Here is a 16,323-nt window from a genome sequence, read left to right as displayed (position 1 = left end):
GGAAAAATGAGACCGAATTTATTGCATATTTTCATAGTTTGGGTAAAGCGAGATTTCTCAAATCGGCACCATCCATCACTATCAAAGCATAACAACAGCTGACGTAAATATGTTTAGTTTTTCACTTGACAAAATTTCGCATATGTCGTCGAAATCGTCGAAATTGAAATCAGTTCAAAATTCATCTGCCTGAGGTTTGTTTGTTATTTTAAATATTTCGAGTTTTGAAAAATCACACTATTGGAAATTATCAAATTATCAACATAAAAACTTTATTCTTTTGTGACATATTTAGATGCCAAATTTTGACTAGCTCTAAAAATGAAGGAGGAAGAACCACTTCCCTCCTTCCTTTGCTTTCTGAAGGCAACATTCCAGGCCCTTCCCCCCACAAACCGCAAATCCCCGCCGCCACGGAACCGTCGTTCGTCGTCATTATTAATTCCTGACTGCTCCCCTCATCACTGTCTACTTTGTGGCGAAATAATACAAACGCTAAGTAATCCTGCCCAGAAAGCACGTGGTAGAAGAAAGAAGACAAACGTTAAAACAAAAGGAAGCACCTCTTCCTTCACAGATAATGACACCGCGTTGTCCATGTTGCGTTTCATTTCCGTCGACTGCCTTGGATTTGACGTGACGATGGAACAAATGGAAGCAGATTTAGCGGAAGTGTCCACCTCAGGGAATCCTGTGACCACTCAAATTGAATTGTTTTTATGCGAGGGGCACATCAAATTTGTGGCTGAAGGGTTAAAACTGGAGAAGCTTGTCCAGGAAACGATTAGTAAATTGGAAATTATCAAGAAAACTGTGAAAGAAGGGATGATTCGGAACTATCCGTCCAGTTTCAATGCAACTGAATTATGCAAATTGGAATATGGATATGGTAAATCTAAGTCATTTGTCCATCTTAAACTATATATCTTAATGTGAATGCATTTAATAGACGTGAAGGTAAAGACTGAAGAGGATGAGCAACCAATAATTCCATTAGAAGAAGAAGAATCGGAGATAACAATAGACCGCAGCATAGTGGACGATGTGGACTTTGATTTCTGTGAAATTGATCCTTTCTCAGATATTTCACGTCCGCAATCATTTTTCGGTGAACAAAATGATGCTTACCAGAAGGACATTGATCCAGTTGGAAATCAAATTGTCAGTTTTAAAGATTCGCCGACAGGAAGGATTACGCGTTCTAGGAAAATTAATAATGAAATAAATTCAACTAGTGAAGAGGGTGTATTGCAACCAAAACTTGAAGAAATTGAAGATGATGCCCAGTTCATTTTTATTGATTCCCCATCTCCAAATCCTTCTGGAGATTCATATGCTGAAGATTGGGATGAACTACCTCCTATTAAAAAGAGGTATTTTATTTGTTTAAAGAAATGATGCGGCGATTCTAAATTGTCGATTTTATTCAGGAAACGAATTGCTCAAAAAAGCACAAGGAATAGATCAAGGAAAACTAAAATGAATGTGACAGGTGATGATTTTCTGATATTTTTAATAATTATTAATGATTAATTAAATGAATTAAAACATGCAGAAGTTCGAAGGATGAGAAATTGGAAACGAAAAATAAAATGCGAGATTTGTAAGCAAGAATTTGCAACAGCTAAAGAACGCAAGGCTCATCGATCGACTGTTCATGGTTAGAAATAAATAAACTTTACATTTATAAATAATTTGCACTATATAACAATAACTAATTCTTGAAACATTTATAGCCGACATCCCACCGCCGATCCCTGATATCTTCCCATGTCCCCTCTGCGAAAAAGTGTATAAAAATAAATATGAACTTGCAAATCATACGCAACGAGTTCATAGTACGAATGAACCAACTTTCACCTGTAACGAATGCCCAGCTGTATATATGATTTATGCAGATTTGCGACATCACAAATTACGACGACACACCGCAAATGCCAAAAAAATAATTACCTGTCCGTACTGCACCACTGGGAAACGGTACAAGGGAGAAATCAACCTCAGCGCCCACATTAGAGTTCAACACAAGGAAGGCAACGCCCTGCCCAAAAAACATTTAGTGTGTGAATTTTGTGGTAAAGTTTATAGCAATGCAACAGACTTTAAAAAACATAAGCTGAAAGTCCATTTGAATGCCTATGCTGCCAGTATTTGTGACGTTTGTGGAAAAAAATTGTCGGATCCGAGTAGCTTAAAAAAGCACAAACTATCTCAGCACCAAAAGTCATTCCAGTACAAGTGTGAATTATGTGGGAGTGGCAGTTTGTTCAAAAGTCATCTCATTGCTCACTACAAACAAACACATCCTCATCTCACCGAGGATGAATTGGACGGTTTTATTAAGAATTGTACAAAAGTTATTGATAACACGAATCCCATTTATAGACAGGACGAGGTATCAATATCATCCTGTATGGAAATTAGTGCTAGTTCTTCCTCTAATATATTAAGTATTACAGAATCCACCTTAAAATCTGTAAATGAAGATGGACATCAAAGTCATCAGCAGCAATCCAATGAAAATTTTCATTGTTCACACGTGGATAGCGATAAAAGTTCTAATAATACTGCTGGGTTTGTAGAATTAATTAACTGTATCCAGTTATAATTGTGTTATGCATGAAAATGCATGAAATTTTTTGTACCGTTTTGTATTGAAATAAACATGATAAAAATTTAGTAAGAAATTAGGTGTCAGGTTAGGCTGAATCTTCTTATTTCCTTATCATATAAAGCCATTTCTTTCAGTTTTTCGTGAATGAATGAAATACGAAATTATATCTCTAAGTTTTCGGCATATTTTAAATCATGGCCTAATTATAGCTGCATTTGTATGATTATTATTCCGTTTTTTTTAGAATAGTTGTGTTTGGAATTCTCATTGTACGAACTAATCTTAAATATATGTAATAAAGGGTTGAAATTCCCTAAATTTATTTGAATCGAAAAAAAAAATTTAGTAAGAAATGAAGCTCGAGGATTTCATTTCATGAGAATCGCCAATAGCGCCGACTTCATATATTGTTATTATGTGAACTCTCCACAGATGTGAAAGATGCACAGATCGAAAAAGTTTGGTAGTTTGTATTTCAAGTGGGGACATAAATTTCAATAGCGCAAGTACTGCAATTTAATTGTGCATCGATTTGCCACGTTTTAGAGTCCAGCCGGAATGTATTTAGTATATTGACAAGTACTGATTCAAAATGGGCCCCAATAAATTAAAAGTCGAAGAGGATGTGACCACCAAAGATGACTCTTCTGTTCAGTTCTTATCATTTTTAAATTCATCTTCCATCCGAAATAAATCCGATTCGTCGCCACGTTGTATAATTTGTTCTGAAATTACAAATTCTACCAATCCAAAATTACGACCACTAAGGAGTACGAAAAGAAGAAAACGTGATATCAAGTCTTCTATGGCACTGGATAAAATGGTATCGATCCTGCATTTCATTTCATTTAACTGTCTCGGTCTGAAATTAAGTCGAGATGAAATCCAAACCGATTTGAACGACTCGTCAGAATTTCTTTGTGAAGAACACAATAAACTTATTGAAAACGGATTGGAATTGGATAAACTAATCAAAGAGATGACAACGAAATTGGAAAGTATCAAGAAAATTGTACAAGAGGGAATTGGTCAGCATTATATTAGTCTTGGTAATTAATAGTTTGATTTGCCATGAAAAGATATTACGGATTTTTTTATTGGTTCGGATTTTTCATTTCAGGATCTGTCAAAGTGGAACCTAAAGTGGATTATGAAGATTATGTGGACCATGTTCACTTGGACTTCTGTGAAATTGATCCTTTAGCAGAATCAGATTTTTCGATGATGATGTATGAAAACTCATCCTGTCCGTCTGACGAGTCGATGCCAATACAAGATTTGCCAAAACTTACCACACAAGCACAAACACGATTGTCTAAAAGATTGAAAATAATTTCCACACAAGAGATGGTGGATATAAACATGGAAGATTCTGACAATGGTCCTGATAATGATCCTGATTTCGTATTAGATGATGATATTCCATCAATTCACTCAGATTCTTCCAACAATAAAAACGTCATCGAGTCTGACTCCGACAAGAAACAATTAGTCAAAGATGAAAACAAGAAACAGAGACGACGACGACAACGATGTGTTCAGTCCAAGAGAACAAAACATAAAAACAGAATAAGTTGTCAAATCTGTAAACAATCTTTCACTAAGGTTCTAGAACTCAAGTCTCACCGTTTGAATGAGCACGGTATAAACTTTTTGTAAAAAATGCTGATAAAATTAATAATTGTATGTACAATTCCATCATTCATTCTCCTTTTTAGGAGAAGACGGACCCAATTTTCCATGTTATCTTTGTGCTTATGGATCCAATAAGAAAAGTCGTCTGAACGATCACATAACTCGTGTCCACAGTGGAAATGAACCATCCTTTCTTTGTGACCAGTGCCCAAAGACCTATCTTGTTAGTGAGAATTTACAAGCGCATAAGAAGCAAATGCACTCGGCAGAAGCTGTAAAAATAATTGCTTGTCCATACTGCACCACGGGGAAGAAGTACAAAGGGGTCTTTAATCTCAACGCCCACATTAGAGTTCAACATAGCAAAGAACCGAAACCAGTAGAGAGGAAAAAATTTATTTGCGAATTGTGTGGTAAAGCTTATACCAGTGTACAGGACCTCAAGCAGCACATGCAGAAAGTACATTTGAATACTCATGCACCCAGTATTTGTGACATTTGTGGGAAAAAACTGTCGGATTCAAAGAGTCTAAAAAAGCATAGATTGTCGCAGCATCAAAAGTCGTATCAGTACAAGTGTGAATTATGTGGGAGTGGCAGTTTGTTCAAAAGTCATCTCATTGCTCACTACAAACAAACACATCCTCATCTCACCGAGGATGAATTGGACGGTTTTACTAAAAATTGTACCAAAGTTATTGATAACACGAATCCCATTTATCGAGAGGAAGAAAAGTCACAGGAAAATTAGAAATTGAGCTCAACAAGGGTCTCAACTTGTCTCAATTAAAAACTCATCTCTGGGAAGTTACATTCCTGAAGTAAGATATTGGTTATATTTATCCAGTGTAAACTAAGAAAATATAAGCAAAACTATGTTTGTTCAATCTTTTTTTACGTAATAAAACATTTTTAATATAAATCATTAAATTAATTGTCTACTTCATTACTATTTTTTATACATTTTTAAGTGAGCATTTAAGCGAGACGTGTTTTGCATCCGTCGATTATTATTCACTTTTAACGATCTAATCCTAATTACGACCAAAATGACTTTTTTCACATCTCCCTTTATTCATCAGAGAGTCTATTAGACCAGGGTTACATGGAACCAAATAGTAATAAATACGACGCCTGATGTCAACTACACACTTATTTAATCCTCTTGCCAACAAATCGCACGAGGAAGAACCGGTTATATAAATTATTAATACTCTCCAGTTGTTTAATCTCCTAATAATCTAGTGGATAACCAAATATTTTTAAGTCAATGTCAGTGCCTGAGCAGCCTCCTCCGAATTTATTAGAGTGCATGCTTAGTGTGGAAATAAAAATGCAAATTGTAATTTATGGAGTTTCGTTTGTTTCCCTTTGGGTGGGGTTCAACTGGCATCTCGTACTTTCTCAGGACACAGAAAGTACAGACTTGGATTTTATTACCAGCAAGAATAGCAGCACCTATTCGTCCGGAGAAATCGACGGTGACAACTCTAGCACGACGTCGACATATTTTCGATTATCAAAATCCATAATTCCAACTCACTATTCACTCCGTGTTATCCACGTTCTCACCACGGGGAATAATTCAGACGGGACACAATTTTATTCTCCAGGGAATGTGTCGATATTGATAGAAGTGCTTCATGAAGTTGACAATATCACATTGCATGCTGACGACATGGAAATTTTGGGTGTGGAGGTAGCAGCACAGTAAATTTTAACATTTTTAAAACGTTTTTAATTTCTTAATGTATTTTTTTCAAAGGTGACGAATGCATCAAACTTTAATGTTCCTCTAAAGGAAAGACGCATGGAAAAGGAGACGCAATTTTTAGTTTTGAAACTGCAAAACCCAATTCTTCCTGGTCAATACATGATAAACATTTCATTCATAGCCAGAATTGCAGACGATCGACTTAATGGACTTTATTTGGATTACTACTTGGACCCAGTGACGGGGATGAAAAGATATTTGGCTACAACACTCTTTGCACCAAATCATGCTAGGAAGGCGATTCCATGTTTTGACGAACCAACTCTTCGTGCTATTTTCGAAATTTCAATTGGTCATCCACAAAATTACACGGCCCTATCAAACACTCCATCCGCTAATTCTAGTGGAATTTCGGTGTAAGAAATACTCCACGAAATTTTAAGCTGTGTATTCTTACATATTATTTGACATCAGCGAAGGGTATCCTGACTACGTGTGGACTTTTTTTCATAAAACGCCACCGATGCCAACTTACATCGTGGCCATGATCACTTCTGACTTTGAAAATCAGGCTGAATCCTTCAGAGATGGACGAGTGAAACTTCAAGTGTGAATTAAAATAACGTTATATTTCATTGGATAGTTTACTAATCTTTGTCAATTTTAAGATGTACGCACCTTCCCATCTTCTTCGATATTCCATCAATTTATCCACCAATTTTGCAATGCAAATGACGGAAAAGGTGATGCCTTGGATGGAATCTGAATTTGGACAAGAGTACCCACTACCTAAATTGGATACCGTTTCTCTGCCGCACTTTTATTTTTCTGCAATGGAAAACTGGGGACTGCTTACATTCAAGTAAATAAATGAAGCATCGTATTTAATCTACATGTTATTTCCACAACATATTATCATAGGGACCCCGTGCTGCTCACAATACCAAATGTGACCACGGATAAAGAGCGTGCAAGAGTTGCGGAAGTACTCGCCCATGAATTAGGTACAAATCAACTTATATCAATTTATGTATGCATAGATATTGACGCTGAAATTTCCTAGCGCATCAAACCTTCGGCAATCTGATAACCATAGCTTGGTGGGATAATGTTTGGTTGAAGGTGAATCAATCTTCCGACCTACTTTTCATTTTTGCAAAGACTGATAGAACCGATTTTGAGTATTCAGGAAGGATTCAGTACCTTTTACTCTGACGTAGCCGTAGAAGCCGTCCATCCAGAATTTCATACGTTAACCCACTTTGTTACCTACAATCTCCAAGTCGCCCTGCACTTTGATGCCGGGCTGGAAACACACCCACTTTGCAATCCATTAAATAGCTCTGATGCAATCGGGGACATATATACTCGCATCCCGTATAAAAAGGGGGCCTCTATTCTAAGGATGACTGAAGCATTCATGAAACCGGAATTGTTTCGTAGCGGAGTCAAATTATTTGTGAATCAAATGTGAGAAAATTTATATAAAATTAAAGTATTAAAAGTAAAATTGCTCATTGAATTTCATAGGAAATACAAAGCGGCGGCGCAAGATGATCTATTTGCAGCGCTTGAAACCGTCGAAGCAGACGAAAAAATGTCAACCTCACATAATGCCACAATTGGAGAGATTTTAAGATCATGGACTGATCAAAGTGGGTTCCCACTAATCCGCGTGTCCACCCAGTCGGAAGGACTTCTTAGAATTACGCAGGTACATAAATAAATACGCATAATTGATGATTATTAATCATTCTTACTGCAAGTTAGTGGTTTTAATTTTAGGAAAAATTTGTAAATCCACACGTTTCATTATTACTAAACCAAGAGAGCAATAAAACAAGTGAAAACTCGACTTGGTTTATTCCCATCACATTTTGGCCTCCAATTCCGTCCACTGATAACAACGGTTTAACTGTAAATGTGGGAGAAATATGGTTAAAGCAGAGCGAGATATTTGTAGATTATCCTCATCTAAAAACTCCATTTTTTGTCAATCCGGATGCGAAAGGTAATCCACAAAATGCCCGATTTATGCATATTTTCGCTGAAAGTGAGTGTTCAGATACATACATAAATTCAACAACGTGTATTCCATTTTGCAGGGTATTACCGTGTTATGTATGATCCTGAGATATTTGATAGCATTCAACAGCAATTATCCACAAACCATTTCGCCATGCTTCCCGTAACCAAGAGTCAACTTATCGATGACTACTTTGCTCTTTCGTTTGCAAGTATCTACTTATGAAAATTTAAAGAAATTAACTTTACATTTTTCAAAACCATTTTTCTATGTTTCTCTCAGAATATGTACAAATTTCTGCTGCACTAAACTTGACAAGATACCTAGAAAATGAGAGATCGTTAGTTGTCTGGTCCAGCGTGATAGCCCATTTCAACCGAATTTACAGCCGGATAAGGGACACCAACTATTTACCCAAATTTCAGGTGATTCGACTAAAAAAGAGTGATGTTTTCTTCGCCAAATTGTTAGAATTATTCACATGCTACAAATTATGCAGGAATACACTTTGAGTAAACTGATCCCAGCTTGGAATGCATCCCTCTGTGACTTGGAGAACAATTCGGAAGTTGACATGACGGAAAAGAGACGCCTTCATTCTCTTTTACTTGACCATATTTGCCTTTATAAACCATCCCAGTGCGCCCAGTTGTCCACTGACAGAATGAATTCTTGGAAAAATCATAATAAACCGTGAGTAAAACCTAATTACAGAGCTGCAGTGATTATGTATCTACAATTATGTTCCCACAATTATAAATTATTCATAGTTTACATATAAAACAGGATACCTGCAAATGAGCAGAACACACTTTTTTGTGCATTCGTAGCCACATCCGTCAACCTGACTCAAGGAACAGAACGGAGTGATTTCTTCCTAGATTTATATCATACCGAATCATTTTCCGTAATGAAGGGTCGTTATCTCAAAGCAATGTCCTGTGCCACACACACCTCTCTTGTTTCAAGGTATTTCTAACCTAACCTAACCAACTTTTGTTATTTTATTATTTAATTTAAACCCATCAATGAATAATGCAGACTATTAAACTGGACAACAAAAGCTGAACTTCATGACGTAGACCGAGTGCAGATTATTAAGTTTGTGGCAGAGAATGCGATAGGCAAAACGCTTGTGCTTCCCTTCCTTAGACAACATTTTTCCAGCCTGTACAAAAAGTGAGATACAGAAAATTTTACTCTAATACATAACAATGGCCGAGTTTATTCAATATTTTTTCAGTGCAAGTGTAGCAAATCCTGTAGTAGAAGGTTTCAAAGCGTTGGTCCCTTACTCAACAACAACACGAGAGTTACAAGATGTGATTACTTTTGAATATTTTTTTATAATTTTACATACAACTTGCTAAATACTAACTTCACTATCTTGTTACATAGATGGAAGAATTCATCATTCAGTTTGGTGAAAAGTTAGGACCCGGAAAACGAAAAGCTTTAAAGAAAGAACTTACAAAAGTTAAATTAAATTTGCTTTGGACTAATGAAATTGGGCCGGATTTAGGAGCGTGGCTATCCATAAAATTAAATGACTAACAACCAAGAGATAAGTAATTACAAGTGCAATAAATAAGTATACATATAGACCAGAAAGAAAAACTCATTTCCAAGTGCACATCATTTCAAAAAATACACAATACTAGTTTCAAAATGTAGGAATTTCAAGATCAATCAAATCCTGTCGAATGGCACGGCGAATACTTTCTATAACCCGAGGCTCTGCTCCGTTTATCTCAATATCTTTAAGATATTCTTGTAACTTTTGCACCTTTAATTCTCGATGAACTCTATCAATTACGACCTGAGAGGCATAGTACTCATTCTTTTTGGGATTCTTTGGACATTGCCGAGCATGAGCGTGTGCATCATTACCACAATCGGTAAGACACAGCCCACAAAAACCGCACTTACAACTTTCACACGTAACTGCCACACATCCCACGAAATCATAAAATGCAGTTTTACATCGTGGACATTGAAGATTAAGAATATCTTCTTGTATGCGCCGCACGTGGATTTGAACTTCGTTTGAAAGACCACTCCTGGCTTCTTCACAAGTATCATATTCATGGCTCTTACATGGTTTTTCAGCTTTCAGGGAGCACGGAATGCAATAAGTCGTGACACACTCGTCGCAAAAATAAAATTCGCCACCTCGTTCTCCTAAAGGAAATAGTAAAAACAAAAAATCACTATTTCATTGTATACTTGGTATATCTATCTTAATAAAATTGATCAATTAAAATTTATTTTACAAATGCTTCACTTACCAATAATTTTATCAGAAGCGCATAAGATTTGTCCGCAGTCTTGTTTTGGACACATAAGGAAAAGAGTAGAATGCTCCTGTTGATATTTGACAACGGCCACTTCGAGATATTTTTTGAGTGATTCTTTCTTTGCGGTTTTGGTAATATCTCCAATTCCTAACAACTTTTGACAATCTTCTCCTTGACATTTGACCGGTAATGCTGGTGGCATTATATTAAACATTGGCTGTAGGCAATCAATGCAGAAAGCATGTGGGCAGATGCTGCTTTGTATGAAATCACTGTCTGGTGGCATCAGACAAATGGTACAATCTGGACGGCCCTTTAGTTTAGCAAGATGGGAAGGACTCTTCTCATAAAGCAGACCATCCTTCTCCAAAATATTCTTGAGTTTCGCAAATGCCTTCTCCGAACCCGACACCAAAATTCGATTCCCTACAAAGTCATAATAATCAACTCCGCTGCTTTTACAAGCACGTTCAAGTTTGGACACGTCGGCGGCAGAAGCTTTTCCGCGGCGTAAATTTATCTTCTTTTTTGAAATCATTAGTGGCCTATCGACTACTTCGAGCGTCGTGAAATACTTGATACTTGATAAAAGTTGTTTCTTAGTTTTCTCTTGAATTTCTGGGCGTCCATAAATGTACAGCCCATTATTTCGGGGGTTTAAATAGAGAAAGGCAGTTTTGCCGATACGATCCAATTCTAATTTTCCAGTAGTGGTCAAAAGTAGATGAAGGCTTTCATGGTTGAATTTTGTGTAACTTGATACAGATTCCAAACTTTTTTGAAGTTCTCCAATTAAGCGAGGATTACACGTTCGAAACTTCAAAAAAATGAATTTGGACTTGGTCGTCTTTGTCCCATACTTGTTATTGCAATCTGCACTATCCCAAACTTGTGCCCCTTTCTTGTAGGCCATATTCTTAATTTGAACAATATCATCCTTGATAAACTTGTATAAATCAGTATGAACAGAAGTGGTGTGGTTATATTCAATCTCAAGTCGATGGGGTTGTCCATATACGTCTTCCTTCATTGAGCAATAATCAATTTTTGATGCCTTCTGAAGTGCTAGTTTGTTATCCACTGGAACATATAGGATTGCACGTCCAAGATTCTTATCAGAATAGAACTGTGGGCACTGACCGTCTGAAATGTATTCTTCAAATGGGGCCAGTTTATCTTTTAATTCTTCATCTGAAATTGTAATTTCATATTTTTCTTTTGTCGCTGTACTAACGGTACGATTAACTCTTGCCCATTTCGGAATCGTTGGTTTAACTCTTCTGAATAACTCTTGTTCATCAATATCGAGAGGAAGGCTTCCCAACGTGAGCTGGGGGCAACATTACAAACATTTTAAATATTGTAAAACCTACAAGCAAACTAACTGCAAGCACACAGTAAAAAAAAGCTCACCCTATAATCAAATTGTTGTTCATTCGGTTCTAGATCCTCTTCGACGACGAACCGATATCTACAGGCTCCGTCGGGGATCCCTCTCAAGACCATTGCTGGAGGCTGTGGTTTGTTACGTTGGTGTTTCGAGTTCTTAGATTCCACATGTCCATGAAGCGCCGTGACCCTGGCCCCACCAAATCGTGTGCTTACTGTCTCCACGAAATTATTGGCTTCAGCAGCTGTGTGGAAACAAATTTGGGCTCTTCCCTCCGATGGAGCTAATGACCAAGAGAGCTTTAATCGACAAACTTCTTCCTGTGTCACTCCCCTTCTTGGGCCCATCCCAGCACGAGCAACGTCCAGTTCTTTCCCTTTAAATTTTTCCTTCTTTAAAACTTCCAGTGCAACTTTAGCATCCGCTTTTGAATAAAATTTAATAACAGCAGTCTGATTAGTTTCATACGAGCGCAGGTCCAAATTTCGGAAAGAAATTCCGTGCAATTCCAGGTGCCACTTTAATTCAGTTTTACTTACGCTCGGATCAAGTGATCGGATAAAGATTGTAATAAAATCTTGTGGAAATAAAATTTCTTGTACTTCATACCCTAACCCAACCACTACTCTGGTTCCTCCCAAATAATCTTCTTCTTCAACTTGATCCTTCAACACTTGCATAAAAATTTGCACCTTCCTTTTGAGATTAGCTTCCACTCTTGGCTTCTTGACAGCGGTGCAATACGCAGCTAAAATTCCATTATCGATATCAACATCCAAATCGCACCCTAATTCCGCTTCTAACGAATTCAAATTAATGAAATATCTTCCAAAAATATTCCTTAGACATTCCTGCGATGCTGAGATAACAATTTTCTCAGTGGGAAGTTCATCTTGTTTTGCATGGCACAACGCTAAAAAAGCTGGACTCTCTTCACCGATCCAAGAAAAGTCGATGGGCGTAGAAGTTGGGAGAAGGGTGGTTTTTAGTCGCAAGATTTTTTCATAAACTATCCATTCTGGAGTTTGTGTATTCTTGGTAGTGGTGTGGTGTACCAGGGCTGATTTGAAATCCAAGCTTCCAGTCACCGAAGGATGAACAGCAAAATATTGGGGCAATTTTGATTTGCGAGAACGAATTAATCGAGCAGTATGAAGAAAGTAACCTGCGAATATGATACGTCTCAGTTCATTGTCCGTTGGCTCATTCGTTTGATTTAATTGGCTATTCCAAATATCTGTCGATCTATGGAAGGAAATAAATTACTAATGTGCATAAAAATGATTATTTTTTGTATCAAAATAACGTCAAGGTTTCATACTATTACATATGAAACTCACCTAAATAACTGAACAAGTTCCTTCCTTGTGGACATTATCAAGCCAATGGCTTTTCCATTAATGTAGTTCTTTCGACACCAGACACCACCTTGTTTCCTTTGATTAACTACCTTTTCAGTTTCTTCTCTTTTGTTGTCGTCATCGTCGTTCTTCCTGTCCCCGTTCATTCCTGACACGCTCAAATATTCTTGGAATACTCGAAACATTGTAACGACATCTCCACTTTCGAGAGCAAATGTATTTCTTGATTTTCTAGACTCTTGTTTCCCCGCTTCATCTGCACCAATGTAGTAAAACATGTTTGCAACGGTGAAGATAGAAGCAATGGTCACAGCAGCCATGCCAAATCCATCTTGGCAGCCACGATAAATCATTCGAACTAATTTTGGTTCTTGCTGACATTTTGAAATTAATTTTCCTAGTGCAGTTGTCTTATTCTCTTCATCAATCGCGCCCAAATAACGCAATTCTTCTTCAGCAGCAGACATTGCATCCTTGGAAGGGGAACTTATCCATTCAAATTCCATGGGCACAATGTTCATCTCAATTAAGGATAGGACAGCGAGTGATAATGGCTTCCGAAAAACTTCAGGGGCTGATGACGAACTCATACTTTGAAAGTCAGCTTCAGAATACAGACGATGACATTCGCCAGGTTGTGTTCTGCCTGAACGACCTGCCCTTTGGGTAGCGGAACTTTTTGATATCGTCGTAAGCTTAAGCGTAGAAATATTCCTTTTGGGGTCAAAGATCATTTCCTTCCTGACTCCAGAGTCTACCACAAATACCACTCCATCGATCGTGATAGAAGTTTCAGCTATATCGGTTGCGAAGATTATTTTCCTGATATTTGTCCCCAGTTTTTGAAATACTTCCTCCTGCTGCTCCGGATCTTGCCGTCCAAACAGGGAATATACTTTCGTGGCGAAATATTTGCAATTCTGCAATTATTATAGAAAATAATATTGTGAAATAAATAAACACTAACTTAAATACAAGTTTAAATATTTAAACTCACATCACGTCCATTAATTTTCGTCATCTCCCTTTCAAAGTCCTCCTTCGCACTTAAAACATCCTCCTGACCGGGGAGGAAGCACAAGATATCTCCACTTATCACGGATCCACAACGTGAGTGAATATCCACGGCCTTTTTTACAACCTCCCTCCGAATGTAAGACATTTCCGAAGTCGCACTATCTGGAAGCGGATGATAGAAGAATTCGATTGGAAATGTTCGACCGGCCATCTCCACTTTGGGAGCATTATTAAAGAAAGTTGAAAATTCTTCAATATCAATCGTGGCAGACATGATGACAATCAGGATATCCTTCCAACGTTTATCCGCTTTTTTAAATGATCCAAGCAGAATATCACAAATTATACTGCGTTCATGGGCTTCGTCGATTATAATGCATCCAACGTCTGTGAATGGTTTGTTTGACATAATTCTTTCCAGCATGATACCTTCCGTTACAAATTCGACTCGACTCTCTTTAACCTTTGCACCCCCAATTTGATATCCGATATCTTGACCTGGTTTTGCCCATGGATCGTTTGAATATTCAATTGAAACTCGTTTTGCTAAAGAAACGGCTGCAATTTTCCTAGGTTGAGTACAAATGATCCGTTTTCCTGCAAAGCTTGGATGGTCTGCCAAATACTGTGGAATTTGTGTACTTTTCCCACTACCAGTTTGTCCTTGAATGATGAGAACTCTCCAGTCTGATTCAGGAAACCAGTCGACGTGGCGATCAATTTCAGTCCTTTTAGCAAAAGCAGGTAGGCGTCCTTTAAGTCTATAGATTTCTCTAGCCATTTGTTTCTTGTAATCAGATTCGCTCAAAGTTGTGCTGGCTTTCTTCTTTAAATTCTTAAAAGCTTTATATTGTTCGCTCATTTCATTAAATTTGGACTGTAATGCTTTAAAGCTTCCAACATGCTTCTCATCTTGAACTGTAAACTCTTCAGAAGATTGCATTTTCAAAATTTGATCAATCAAGGCTTTCATACCTTCAAGATGCTTCTTGATAATTTGGTTTTCCATTTCTTCATTCTGTGCCAGTCTGATTCTTTCACGGTTGGAAACTTTATTAGCAGCAGCATTGGGTTGGAGATCTTTATTGGTTACTTGTCTCCCAATGCAGAATGTTGGATTCTGAATTGTTTTTGCAGGGCCTAGACTAGAAATAGTTTTTGGATTGCGATGATTACTTTGGCTCCTTCGGTGATTATTTGACTTGTAGTTTTGTTTAATTCTTAATTTTTCAAACTTGACGTCGTCAGAATTGCGTAATACTGCGGGTGGAACATTAAGTTCACTGCCGTCGTTGCGCTCATCTGAAGGAAAGATTCCAAAATATTTATTAATTCAATCGGGAATTAAATATTTAACTTGCGTTTAGTGTGAAATTATTAAATATAACCAGATATTACCATCATCATTGAAGGATGAATTGTCTGATGGATCAACAACAGCCACATCATTATTAGTCTGATGACTTGTATCCAACAATACTGGCGACTGTGATGATGACGCCAATGAAGCATAAAATTGATTTGTATAAGTTGAAAAAGAATCTTCGTCCTCGTCGTCACTATTATCGCCATCTTCTGAAATGAAATGAAATGCAGTGAAATTGAACAAGTAGACAAAATAATTGTCAAGTAAATAAATAATTTTAGACCGATTCGAAATTATTAACCTTTATCAGCATCGTCATCACTGTCGTCGTCGTGATGATCACCACTGACCTTGATCTCGTCGTCCTCCTCCATCATCTCAATCTGACAACAGTGTCCCCTCAAAAGTATTAAAACAGCTAAATAATCATTTATTTACATTTTAGCAACATGTCAATAATAATTATTATGGTTTACATACAAACAATTTTAATCAAAGTTAATCTCCATTTAACCTTTTAATTAAGTATTATTCTGCAAAGAAAACTCCTAGTAGATCCAAAATATCCACAAACTAAGGTTTTAACTCTTTGGTTAACTGTCATGTGTTTTGTATTTATGCGATAACGTTTTACAGATGAATTTGCTGACAGGCAAGCTCAGCAAGCAGGCAAGTGACAAATCTCTAGAGCAGACAAAAATTATCTGCTCATTCGTTGACTTGACCACCACACACACGAAAAATATACGTCCAGCCAGCCAGCCATGCAATCGTGCTCGGCGAAGTCATGATTTTTATTAAATGTGACAATTTCGAAAAATCAGTAATGATTTATATTTTATGACCAACATCAATTGAAATATAGAAAACATGCAATTATAAGTTATTATGTGACTATAGTCA

General features: G+C 37.1%; 4 protein-coding genes across 6 annotated transcripts; 3 read left to right on the top strand and 1 right to left on the bottom strand.

Moving 5' to 3' along the window:
* Window positions 1–58: 58 nt before the first annotated feature.
* Window positions 59–2,687, top strand: LOC110846093 (GDNF-inducible zinc finger protein 1). The gene is made up of 6 exons (XM_022092724.2): window positions 59–194; window positions 296–889; window positions 950–1,373; window positions 1,431–1,492; window positions 1,556–1,660; window positions 1,737–2,687. The coding sequence occupies exons 2-6, from the start codon at window positions 322–324 to the stop codon at window positions 2,606–2,608; spliced, it is 2,031 nt and encodes a 676-aa protein (XP_021948416.1). The 5' UTR covers window positions 59–194; window positions 296–321; the 3' UTR covers window positions 2,609–2,687.
* Window positions 2,688–3,025: 338 nt separating this feature from the next.
* LOC110845809 (zinc finger and BTB domain-containing protein 49) lies at window positions 3,026–5,179 on the top strand. Its single transcript, XM_022092321.2, has 3 exons — window positions 3,026–3,663; window positions 3,735–4,256; window positions 4,333–5,179. The coding sequence occupies exons 1-3, from the start codon at window positions 3,207–3,209 to the stop codon at window positions 4,998–5,000; spliced, it is 1,647 nt and encodes a 548-aa protein (XP_021948013.1). The 5' UTR covers window positions 3,026–3,206; the 3' UTR covers window positions 5,001–5,179.
* Window positions 5,180–5,303: 124 nt separating this feature from the next.
* LOC110845723 (aminopeptidase Ey-like) lies at window positions 5,304–9,600 on the top strand. Its single transcript, XM_035850220.1, has 16 exons — window positions 5,304–5,948; window positions 6,015–6,379; window positions 6,438–6,570; window positions 6,632–6,825; window positions 6,885–6,967; window positions 7,027–7,085; window positions 7,153–7,433; window positions 7,494–7,677; window positions 7,749–7,974; window positions 8,069–8,200; window positions 8,272–8,414; window positions 8,489–8,682; window positions 8,776–8,958; window positions 9,031–9,168; window positions 9,233–9,311; window positions 9,388–9,600. The coding sequence occupies exons 1-16, from the start codon at window positions 5,520–5,522 to the stop codon at window positions 9,541–9,543; spliced, it is 2,979 nt and encodes a 992-aa protein (XP_035706113.1). The 5' UTR covers window positions 5,304–5,519; the 3' UTR covers window positions 9,544–9,600.
* On the bottom strand, window positions 9,184–16,123 carry LOC110845722. Of its 3 annotated transcripts, none has more exons than XM_035850218.1 (8): window positions 15,901–16,123; window positions 15,722–15,819; window positions 15,453–15,629; window positions 14,035–15,356; window positions 13,017–13,957; window positions 11,700–12,921; window positions 10,278–11,616; window positions 9,184–10,170 (listed from the first exon to the last, which is right to left on the bottom strand). In XM_035850218.1, the coding sequence occupies exons 2-8, from the start codon at window positions 15,795–15,797 to the stop codon at window positions 9,653–9,655; spliced, it is 5,595 nt and encodes a 1,864-aa protein (XP_035706111.1). In that variant the 5' UTR covers window positions 15,798–15,819; window positions 15,901–16,123; the 3' UTR covers window positions 9,184–9,652. The 3 variants fall into 3 exon arrangements, with proteins under 3 accessions (XP_035706111.1, XP_021947896.2, XP_035706112.1); XM_022092204.2 differs by having other exon boundaries at window positions 15,722–15,838; window positions 15,935–16,123; XM_035850219.1 differs by having other exon boundaries at window positions 15,453–15,626; window positions 15,722–15,838; window positions 15,935–16,123.
* Window positions 16,124–16,323: the final 200 nt, after the last annotated feature.

This window comes from Folsomia candida, unplaced genomic scaffold, assembly GCF_002217175.1.
Source record: "Folsomia candida strain VU population unplaced genomic scaffold, ASM221717v1 Fcan01_Sc003, whole genome shotgun sequence".
NCBI lineage: Eukaryota > Metazoa > Arthropoda > Collembola > Entomobryomorpha > Isotomidae > Folsomia > Folsomia candida.
Note: the sequence above shows the minus strand (reverse complement) of the source record. Positions and strands in the feature narration are given on the sequence as shown.

Bases quoted from the DNA above. Each gene is read 5' to 3' on its own strand.
- LOC110846093 (XM_022092724.2), top strand. From the start codon at position 322: ATGAAGGAGGAAGAACCACTTCCCTCCTTCCTTTGCTTTCTGAAGGCA. The intron at 890-949 runs GTAAATCTAAGT...TGCATTTAATAG, and splicing joins CAAATTGGAATATGGATATG to ACGTGAAGGTAAAGACTGAA. The intron at 1,493-1,555 runs GTGATGATTTTC...TAAAACATGCAG, and splicing joins AACTAAAATGAATGTGACAG to AAGTTCGAAGGATGAGAAAT.
- LOC110845809 (XM_022092321.2), top strand. From the start codon at position 3,207: ATGGGCCCCAATAAATTAAAAGTCGAAGAGGATGTGACCACCAAAGAT. The intron at 3,664-3,734 runs GTAATTAATAGT...TTTTCATTTCAG, and splicing joins TCAGCATTATATTAGTCTTG to GATCTGTCAAAGTGGAACCT. The intron at 4,257-4,332 runs GTATAAACTTTT...TCTCCTTTTTAG, and splicing joins TCACCGTTTGAATGAGCACG to GAGAAGACGGACCCAATTTT.
- LOC110845723 (XM_035850220.1), top strand. From the start codon at position 5,520: ATGTCAGTGCCTGAGCAGCCTCCTCCGAATTTATTAGAGTGCATGCTT. The intron at 9,169-9,232 runs GTGAGATACAGA...ATATTTTTTCAG, and splicing joins TTTTCCAGCCTGTACAAAAA to TGCAAGTGTAGCAAATCCTG. The intron at 9,312-9,387 runs GTGATTACTTTT...CTTGTTACATAG, and splicing joins CAACACGAGAGTTACAAGAT to ATGGAAGAATTCATCATTCA.
- LOC110845722 (XM_035850218.1), bottom strand. From the start codon at position 15,797: ATGATGGAGGAGGACGACGAGATCAAGGTCAGTGGTGATCATCACGAC. The intron at 12,922-13,016 runs GTGAGTTTCATA...TTCCTTCCATAG, and splicing joins GAACTTGTTCAGTTATTTAG to ATCGACAGATATTTGGAATA. The intron at 11,617-11,699 runs GTGAGCTTTTTT...TGTTGCCCCCAG, and splicing joins AACAACAATTTGATTATAGG to CTCACGTTGGGAAGCCTTCC.